Here is a 10,822-nt window from a genome sequence, read left to right as displayed (position 1 = left end):
ACAAAAAATTAAAAGCCGATTATTTAAAATGTTTATGAGTTATATTTAAACAATAAATAACTCACCATATCATCACTGCTGAAGCCGCTGGGACAATTCATTTCTATGGTAGTCATGCAGCCGGAAAATTTGTTGATTTTTTGTTGGATCACCGACCAACGATCATCAAAGCTATATCATTTCGCTCAGTTGGAGGAACACCAATATGTTGTATACATTGTTCCAGAATTTGCTCCCATAACTTCTTCTTACTTTGGTCTGCCCCCGTAATCACATCAGAGGTAATGGACAACCACGCCCAACATAAAGCTTCATCTTCAGTCTTGGTCTAATTATTAGGTTGGGTAGACGGTTGTTTTGACGAGGGTTTTGAGTTACTTGATTGTGGAACACTAGTACCACAATATTGATGAGAAGGTTGGGATGGTTGATAACAAGGTTGGGATGATTGATGAGAAGGAAATTGAGAATCTTCTCCATGAAAATTGATATTCTCTTCGGGAAATGGCAAAAACTCATCGTTTGATGGGTTGAATTGGGTGTTGTAATAATATGGATGTCGAGGATCCATGGAATCGAAATGACTTTGAAAATAATATCTAAGATTGAGAAAATAGAAGAAGAAATAAGTTGAATGGTAGATAATAGAGATGTGATGAGTGATGGTAGGAGTTGGGGTATTTATAGAGATTTTAAAAATTTTAATTTAAATTTTTTTTTTAATAAAGTTATAAAATTTGAATTTTTAAACTTTTTTTTAAAATTATAGCCGTTAAGGCACTGTTTGGTACTGTAGAAACAGTGCCTTAACGGTCAACTATACTATTTGGCCTACTCATTTAAAATTTAAAGCACATTTTTTTTTTAAAAAAAACCAAATTTTAAGGGGAAAAAGGTAAAATTTGAATTTTTAAACTTTTTTTTAAAATTATAGCCGTTAAGGCACTGTTTGGGACTGTAGAAATAGTGTCTTAATGGCCAAATACACTATTTGGCCTACAAATTTAAAATTTAAAGCAAAAAATTAAAAAAAAAACAAATTTTAAGGGAAAAAACAAAAAAAAAAAAAAGTTTTTTTAATATATTTTTGGCCCAAATTTTTTTTTTTTTTTTTTGAACAAACAATACCTAAACAATATGTTTTTTATTTAATGAATTTAATTTTATTTTTTTCCCAAAAAAAATAGCTCTAAATAACCTATTTTAAGGTTTTTTTTTTTTTTTAAAAAAATATCTGCCATTGTTTGGAAACTGCCTTGCATTTGGACAAAAAAAGGCAGCCCAAATGGCGCCGTTTCAAACCAGGAAAAACAAAAAAAAAATTATCACGATCGCGGGCCGGCTCGCGGAATACCGCGAGCCGCCCCGCCAGCCTAATCTGGGCCCTACCATTTTCACGAGCCCGCTGGAGGAGAGAAAATTGGTTTGGCTCGCGGAAAGGGCCTTCTGCGAGCCCACTGCGGATGGCCTAAGTGCACCCGAATTAAATTATACTTACTTGGTATTGCGATTTAAACAAATTACACACAAATTAGTTATTTAATATTTATTATTTTGACTTTCCTTAGATTCGATACATTTATTCAATGACATCTGTGCCTTTTTTTTTTTTTTTTTTCGCAAACTTGTTGACCAAGTTTTTTTTAAATGACAATTGTATTTTTTTCTTGTATGAAAATCGTAACATTACGAATTTTTACGCTAAAGTCATTTTTTAACAAGTAGCGCATCGGTTTAGGAGGTCAAAGTAATATTAGCACAGTCTATTGGTGTGTAATTTGTCTAAACTTTATGAATTGTCAGTGTAATCTTTTCAAATTCAATGTCATTTTCTGAGAACTAGTGTACCAGTTCAGGAGAGGTCAAAGTAATATATGCATATTCTCATTGCATTCTCAGTTGCATTTCATATTGGTATATAATTTGTCTAAATTTTAAGACATGTCAATGTATTTCTTTCAAACTCTAAGTCAAATCTAAAAGTAATAGTGTAGTACAATTGTACAAATAATGTTCCACAGGTGTGAGAATTGTTGGTATAGCAAGCGATGGAGAGAGAGTAGTGTTGGTTGAGTGAACATGGTGTTGGAGAGAGAGTTTTGTATTGGAATTATTTTGGTATTTGAAATGTGTGGTTTAAAGTAGAATTTAATTTGCTGATTTGGGATGCAATAATAAAATTCCAAATCAAGTTAGTTCATAATATCCAAATAATAGATTTGGAATTGGAGCTCTCAATTTCAATTTCAAGAAAAATTTATATTAATTCCACCGCACAATTGTAAAGTTTAAATAGACTGGTCATATAAAAAAAAGTTGGTACATTTAACCATGTATTTTTGAATTGTTCAGCTTCTTTTGTTCAGTTTACTGGAGTTAAAGAGGTTCAGTAATTCAAATAAATCACTTTTCACTTCTCATTTATTTATATTTTGACCACTTTTCATTTATTTGGTCTTCTCTTTTTTGGGTATCTGGGTCCCACAGATAACACATTTCTTGCAACTTCATTTTCTTACTCCAAAGTTGAATGTTCAAACCTACAAACACCATTCTATACTTTTCAAAAAAAAAAAAAAACCATTCTATAAATCTCTTTTTTTTCCACCAGTAAATCAATGAATTAAATGGACTCAGGCTTTAGGCCAATTTGGTTAGAAAGAAATGGAAGAAAAAGAAAAGAAAAGAAGGATATTGTGTTTTTGTGTTTGGTATTAAACTTCCCAATGTAAAGATTTGGAAGGATACATTAAAATTGGATGTGTAGGTTTTATTATCCTCCTATAAGATTAGGAGGGAATGGAAAGAACGGGATAGAAATGCTAACATTTTAATGAAGTTTTGTTAATAAAGTACCAAATTTGTTCTTACTTTTATAAAAAACAAAATCAATGAAAAAATTTATAAAAGTAAATTCATTAGAATGGTTTTCTTTCATTTCATTTCTCGTATATTATTATCACCATTTCTTTCATTAATCAAGCAAATAATACTGCACTTTTGATTTTTTTTTTTTATTTTTTCTCTCATAATTAATTATTATTATTATTATTTTTTTCAAAGTACCAAACATAGCCCTAGCAACTATGCATACAAGCCAATGCCAATTGCCAAATATACCTGTTGCTCATGTGCTAAGCCAGTTGGCATAACATGCCAGGTGGCAAAAACTATACATTAATGGTGATGTATCAGCCGTTGATTCAATGATCTTGGCCGACAATGCTCATGTGTCACTGTAGCAAAACTGCAGCACTGACATAACTTAGGCTGTGATTCTTCTCTGACGGTGGCAGTCGTTTCCAGTATAGAAGATTGAGCCAAATAATTGTTGCCACGTGTCATTTAACTGTACCTGGATATATGCCTCTGAAGATCTCACGATTAGACATTACTATGATAATTAGGTGGGGACTCTTTTTACTTGTTACTTTATTCTAAGATTTTTGATTTGATGTGTAACTGTAAATTCAAATGGTCATTTTGATCACAACTTGATAAGAGTTCTGCATTTTTCATTTCTTCCGCCTTTTATGTCATAGATAATTGAATTTGTGTAAAAATTAGAGGCACCTTCTTTAGAATTGGAGGATATGTATATATAATATCGAAAATCTCATACAAGGAGTATTGTATTTTTAATTTTTAATATGATAGTGCTTTTATGTTTCAATTCGTGCTTTAGTATAAGATGCAACTACTAGTCTAATATATCAATAAAAATTAATATTAAAACAAATGGAGAAAACCTTCCTGAAATGAAACATTAGTTTATACGATATAATCTCTAATTTAAAAGAAAAAATTGAGTGTGTCAAAATGGTTCGATCGAAATTGCACAAAAATTAAGTAAACATTAAAATTTTGTATTTTAGGTGTTCACATGATAAAATGAATGTCCATTGTCGCTCTTTTTTTCGTGTCACAAATTATTGTTTAAACTTTTAGATAAAATAATATAACTATATATATATATAAAATAAAGAAGAAGACACTCAAAAATTCTGAAACCTTTTAATTGTAAATGCCTTTTCTGCCCCTAAATAGAAATGTGGTTTATATGAGAGGTGTCTGTATATGTACAGCTCAGTCCCAACAAGTGTCGTGCAATGGTCAAAAACGGAAGCGACACTATGGAAGCGTGTAAATTTATGCATGGTACATTTATGCATGGTACAGTACACATTTGGTTTTTCAGCAAAAGATAAGGACTAACCATACAAGTCACGCAAAAATCTGCAATTCCATTCAATAATTTTTGACTCTCCAATCTTTGTAACTGAATTGTCTTGCAACAGAACAAAATACCAAGAAATATATGAGCTGTGTTAGTTGTCATTTTCTTCTCCTTTTTCAAAATCTTATAATCACTGTAAAAAAATCCGCATTGTAACAAATGCACAGTGAGAGAGACCGACTAGAGAGAGAAGCAAAAGGGTATTGAAATTTACGTTCTTTCTCTTTGGTCCTCTGTTTTTAGTTTCTGCTAATGTTTTCTTGTACATGTGAACTGAAACTGTAACATTGGTGTGTGAGCTTCATTAATACTAGCTTATATAGTAGTACTAGTGTGTGTGTATATATATATATAATTCCCTTGAGTTTCTTTAGAACTTGCAATGGACAGTTGTGATGGATTCACGTTGTCTTATGGTTTTATTATCACATGTCGAGTCTCTCGACAAGTGTAACACGATTCATATATTAAGTAATTTAACAAAGTAAACTTTGTCACGATGAATATGAAAACAAATTTTATGACTCTGCTAGTAAATTTAAAGAGGATTTATTGACTGAATTAGAATTAAATGAAAATATAGAATTCGTGTAACACTTAGAAAAAAGACATTGTTGTGTTGTTTTTTTTTTTTTTGTGTGTGTGTATGTATATATATATTATATGATTATTATATGTATTTAAAAGTCCAGCAGTGAAGAAAAAATAGTAATAATTTTGATAAAGTTGATGCTTTTGTAGCTTTATCTTTAGGTGATGACTGATGAGAGAGAAAAAGAAAGGGTAAAGACTGTGGACTCCAACCCCAAATTGTTAAAAACTACTAGTAATTAAGAGATTCCTTTTGGGACTTGGGATGGGTCACACAGAGGTATTTTGGTTTCTTTCTCACTTTGGATTTGCAAGCTTTTCTTCTCTTTTCCTCTTCTTTTTCTCTTTAGGCACCTTCACATTCCCTTTATGTCTATTGGGTTGATACTTCTCCTTCAAGTTGGTTTCTACAGTAATACATTCCCTCCAAAGAACCCTTCACTGTTTCTTCAATCACCTTCTCAGAGAAAAGAAAAAAACAGTTTCTCTTTTTAATTTATTTATTAATTTTTATTTTTTGTAAAAAAAGCTCAATAGATATATGCATGTAGTATTGGATTAGGCTTTAATACAAGTGGTTTTGTGGGGTGGTGGATTTGTTTTTGGGATCGTGATTATCTTGGTTTGAGAGATTTGGGATTTGGGTTTTGTGGAGATTTGGGTATTGTTGTTGGTATAGTGTAGGGTGGTGTTTGAAGAGTGAGAAAGTGAAAAAGAAAAGCAGAGCAAGAAAGAAGAGTGATGGCAGGAGGAGGAGCTGCACCACCGCCCAAACAGGAGGAGTTGCAGCCACATCCGGTTAAAGATCAGCTGCCCAACGTTTCTTACTGCATCACTAGTCCCCCTCCCTGGCGTGAGTTTCCCTCATTGTCTGTTCCATTTCATCTTCGTTCTTACGCGCACGCACACACACAAGTATTTGCATATGCTCTTATTTATGTGTGTATATTAATATATATGTTGTCAGCTTCTCTAGTTTTTTGGCACTTTAATATGCATTTTGTGTAACTTGGAGTCTCCTCTGGGTAAGTTCTCAATTCGTACTGATTTTGTTTCCCCTGCTTTGTTTACATATTTTTTTGTTGACATTTATTAGAGTTTTACAGTGATTCAAATGAAACCCAATTCATTTTCTTTTTCTTTATTTAGGAAATCCATTTTTTTTTGGAGAGGTAAAGTAACGAATTTAGGGGTTTTTTAGAATTTTGAGTGGTGACTAGGGGCACCTAGTTCCTTTTATCGTTGCAAATGAGTTGCTTATTTGAGAATTTAGGAAATCCATTTTGTTTTGCTTATCTGTGATTTTTGTTGCAATTGGTTGGATTGAGAGAGCCTTGCTGAATAAGTACACAATTCTCATGTTTTTCTGTTTTGTTTTGTTTTGTTTAATTAATTAATTAATTAATTTTTTTTTTTAATAAAAAACCTGCAATTGTTTCTCACGATTTAATTTTAATGTGATTGTGATGAACTGTGGGCTGTTCCTAATGCAGCTGAGGCTATATTGCTTGGGTTCCAGCACTATCTTGTGATGCTTGGCACAACAGTTCTCATTCCCTCCACTTTGGTTCCCCAGATGGGAGGAGGACATGTAAGACTCTGGGAAAGACACTAATAATTTCATCATGCAATTTCCTAACTTGAATTTCTATATAATGGGTAATTATGGAAGTATTTATCAATCTAATAAGAATTCTCCTTAGGAAGAGAAAGCGAAGGTGATCCAGACATTACTGTTTGTGGCTGGTTTAAACACATTGACTCAGACATTGTTTGGCACCCGATTACCCGCAGTGATTGGAGGATCTTATACCTTTGTGCCTACAACAATTTCAATTGTCTTGGCTGGTCGATACAGCGACCTTTTGACTCCTCAGGAGGTTGCCTGATGAACCCTCACTTACTTTTGTTACTAGCTGTCTGTTGTATTTGTGTCAATCTGATTGCTGATTTGTGATGGTAATCCAGAAATTTGAGAAGATAATGCGAGGAATCCAGGGAGCACTAATTGTTGCTTCAACCCTTCAGATTGTCATTGGTTTTAGTGGCCTTTGGCGCAATGTCATTAGGTCGGTTAAAAGCTCTTGCTGAATGCAAGTTATACTGACTTTTTCTTTTCGAGCTATACTTGTAGAATTGCTCCAAAAAAATCTGAAATCCAATGCTGGATTTTTATCATGGTTTCTTACAATTTGTGAAGTGACTGAAAGTTATGCTAATTAATTTCATATAATTTTTACATGTGCAGGTTCTTGAGTCCACTCTCTGCTGTTCCTTTGGTAGCTCTAACAGGATTTGGGCTTTATGAATTGGGCTTCCCTTTGGTATGTATTTATGTGGTTCTTTGTATGTGTTCATGTGGTTCTTAGTGGGATGAAGAGACGTGCAGAAATCACTCTCCTTCTCCCAAATTGTAATTGTATGCTTTGTCACCGTTGGCTATTGATTCTTGAATTGGATGTCTAGGTTGCAAAATGCATCGAGATTGGATTGCCACAGCTCATATTTCTAGTTATTTTTTCCCAGGTAATGTTTAATAGTAAAGAGCTTCAGATCTGATTCTACATTACATACGATATTCCATTCCTTGTGTATTGCTTTTCATTGCAATGGTCTAGGTTTCGAGCTTTATACATTTTTTTTTCACTCCTTCATTAGAATCCTAAATCGTCTTAAGCAGATTGGTGTTTTTCTCATCAGCATCACACATCTTAATGTTTTCAGTTTATACCTCATCTAATGAGTGGGGAGAGGCATGTCTTTGACCGCTTTGCTGTTATATTCTCGGTGGTGATTGTTTGGATTTATGCTCACCTACTTACTGTGGGTGGGGCATATAAGAGCGCACCCATGAAAACTCAATTAAGCTGCCGAACAGATCGTGCTGGACTTATAGGTGCTGCTCCATGGTAAGGCTAGTTGTTTATCTTCTAATTGATGTTTATGATTCCCGTTATTATGCTTTATGTGATCATGAGTTCCAGACAGTATATCTATAAAAGTATACTCAAATAGGAAAAATCCATGCTAGTTAGCCTACTTTATGCAATAAGCTAGAATAAAGACTCCGGTGAATGCAAGGTTTAGCTGTTCTCCTGATAACTTAAGGATGCATGGAAAACCATTGTGGGGTGTCATTGTTGATAACTGTGACTTATTTTTCTTCTGGACATTTTCAGGATTAGAGTCCCATATCCATTTCAATGGGGAGCTCCCACATTTGATGCTGGAGAAGCTTTTGCAATGATGGCTGCATCATTTGTTGCTCTTGTAGAGGTATTGTGCTTGTTAGTTGAAGCCTGAGATACATCATTAAACATTTGGATTGTTTCTCAGGGAACCATCAACTTGTCACTTCATATTATTGTTTCCTGTTATGCATCCGTTGTGGTATTTATGTGCTTGTGTCGTGTTTAGTTTCTCTTCTTATGCAGCCGGTCCCATTCCCTAAAATGGAGGTTGGTTACGTTAGGTAGCTTGATAGTTAGTTTATGAGTTGATTTGTTTCTGCAAAATTTGTATGAAATATCTTATCCAAAGCTGTATTTACTTTTGAAACAGGCACACTATTGCACAATCTCTTTGATATTTCTATCGCAATACTTTCCCCACTGTTAGTGGCATAAACCCTAACTCTTCTACATCCATCTTTGAAGTTTGAACCTTATTACGAACCTAAGTTATATAATACTTGTATTCTACCTCCATGCAATTTTTGTGTTTCTTAGCCGTTCTCCAAGTAGAGTTCACACTGCCTAGTTCATTGGATTCTTTTATTTACACATATATATTGCTGTTTTAAGTATGAAGAGTTTGATGCTTTCATAATTGGCATTTTGTACTGTGCATAGCCACATCAATTCACTGGTTTCTTTGGCAGTTTTTTAATGTGGATAGCTTTGCGAATTTATTGATCTCGTGTACTTTTGAAATGTTAACAGTCCACTGGTGCCTTCATTGCTGTGTCAAGGCATGCAAGTGCAACTCCTGTGCCACCTTCTATTCTCAGTCGCGGTGTTGGTTGGCAGGTAAAATTGACTTAGTTATAAATTTGTCTATATTTTTGCCTTCATTAACACCTCAATGCTGAGCCTAAAAGACTCCAGATATAGCGCAATTTTCAACTCTCAATTTTTACATGGGCTGCTTTACCAAAATGAATAATTAGAATTAATGGCCTACTCAATATTGTTGAACCTCCCCCCAACTAAAAAGAATGGTTCATGCATAATTTAACTAAAATTTTCATCTGACATGGTAGTGGCATTTAACTAAAAAGACGACTCTTTGTCTTGAAATGATGGGAAACTAATTTGCCATGTCACTTTGAATGCGATTCTTTTGGTCATAAATTCTGTTCATAAAGTACTCTAAATTTGACTCTGTAATTGTTAATGTCCTGTGTGTTCTAATCATCTTAATTCTGTTGTTTATTGAAGGGAGTGGGCATTTTGTTCTCTGGAATATTTGGAACTGGGAATGGATGCTCAGTATCAGTGTAAGATTCTTGTGCAGTAAATTTATAAATCGTGTTGCAAATTTTCATTCTTAATCAGCAGGGGAATTAAACTTGATTTTTCCTCCCATTCTACAGTGAAAATGCTGGTTTGTTAGCATTGACACGTGTTGGCAGCCGAAGAGTTGTGCAGATATCTGCTGGTTTCATGATTTTCTTTTCCATACTTGGTAAGTTAGGTGTTAAGATGTCCAAATAATGCAAATAATCCATAGTTCAAGTGTTTAACCCATAGTAAATAAACCTTCATTTCCAAGTACATTTGTTATACATAATTTACTATTCAGGGAAATTCGGAGCTGTCTTTGCCTCAATCCCAGCACCAATCATTGCAGCTCTGTATTGCCTTTTCTTCGCCTACGTGGGTATGTGTTACCAAATGAAGAAGTCCCTATTTTATTCTAATTTTTCTTCTCGAATCATGAAGCAGTTCAAGTTCAATAATTTTTCTTTAATTGTGAATGAGCAGGTTCAGCAGGTCTCAGTTTCCTCCAGTTTTGTAATTTAAACAGCTTTAGAACGAAGTTCATCTTAGGCTTCTCGGTTTTCATGGGTTTATCAATACCACAGTATTTCAATGAGTATACAGCAGTTAACGGTTATGGTCCTGTCCACACCGGAGCAAGATGGGTATATGCAACTACCTCTGTCCTCTCCATACCTTAAAGCAGCTTCTTATTTCTCTATTAATTTGGTCCCATCTAAGGTTAGACTTCTCATTTGACAGTTCAATGACATGATCAATGTGCCTTTCTCGTCGGAAGCATTTGTTGCCGGCATGTTGGCACTTTTTCTAGACGTCACACTGCATCGCAAAGACACTGCTACCAGGAAAGACCGGGGCATGCATTGGTGGGACAGGTTCCGGTCATTCAAGACGGATACGAGGAGCGAAGAGTTCTATTCCCTGCCCTTCAATCTCAACAAGTTTTTCCCATCAGTGTGATTCTCGGGTGGTTGTTTTTGAGGCAATGTGATCCAAGTCATGAGCTTGCTCCTAATAGCTCATTGTGGGTAATTTTACTTTGATCATCAATCTCTTTACTATATTTCTTCACCTCTTTTTCATTTCAGTCTTTAATACAAAAAACCATGTTTAGTATAGATGAATCTCTTGTTCTTGCAGCATTATCTGGTGAGCAGTTTCATTTTCTGATATTCCCTTTTTAATCCCTGTATGTGAAACTGGTGTGATGAAATGTAGTATGAGCATCATTTTCAGTTACTAAGATTTTGCAAAACCCTGTTTGTGTGTGTGTGTGTGAGAGAGAGAGAGACAGAGAGAGAGAGAGAGAGAGAGAGAGCTAGTTTTGGTCAATCATTTATGCAGGAAAAAAATTGGATGGAAGGGGGAGGGAAATGATGGATGAGACATCCTAGGTAAGAGATTGTGTAATTCATTCTTTTTATTTATTTGGTTGGATAGAAGAAAAGAAAATAATGATTATTTAATGTACTCCAATGTATTGCTGAATGAT

At 34.3% G+C, this 10,822-nt stretch overlaps 1 protein-coding gene across 1 annotated transcript; it reads left to right on the top strand.

Annotated features, from left to right (window-relative positions):
* Positions 1–5,074: 5,074 nt before the first annotated feature.
* Positions 5,075–10,569, top strand: LOC132294944 (nucleobase-ascorbate transporter 7-like). Its single transcript, XM_059792993.1, has 14 exons — positions 5,075–5,681; positions 6,322–6,419; positions 6,532–6,708; positions 6,797–6,897; positions 7,077–7,152; positions 7,295–7,354; positions 7,553–7,737; positions 8,008–8,104; positions 8,770–8,856; positions 9,268–9,326; positions 9,423–9,514; positions 9,632–9,709; positions 9,814–9,974; positions 10,072–10,569. The coding sequence occupies exons 1-14, from the start codon at positions 5,570–5,572 to the stop codon at positions 10,288–10,290; spliced, it is 1,602 nt and encodes a 533-aa protein (XP_059648976.1). The 5' UTR covers positions 5,075–5,569; the 3' UTR covers positions 10,291–10,569.
* Positions 10,570–10,822: the final 253 nt, after the last annotated feature.

This window comes from Cornus florida, unplaced genomic scaffold (assembly GCF_030987335.1).
Source record: "Cornus florida cultivar Cherokee Brave unplaced genomic scaffold, ASM3098733v1 CherokeeBrave_3.0.0_Hap2_Chr02, whole genome shotgun sequence".
Classification (NCBI taxonomy): domain Eukaryota; kingdom Viridiplantae; phylum Streptophyta; class Magnoliopsida; order Cornales; family Cornaceae; genus Cornus; species Cornus florida.
The sequence above is the reverse complement of the archived record's forward strand: the minus strand, read 5'-3'. Positions and strand labels throughout refer to the sequence as shown.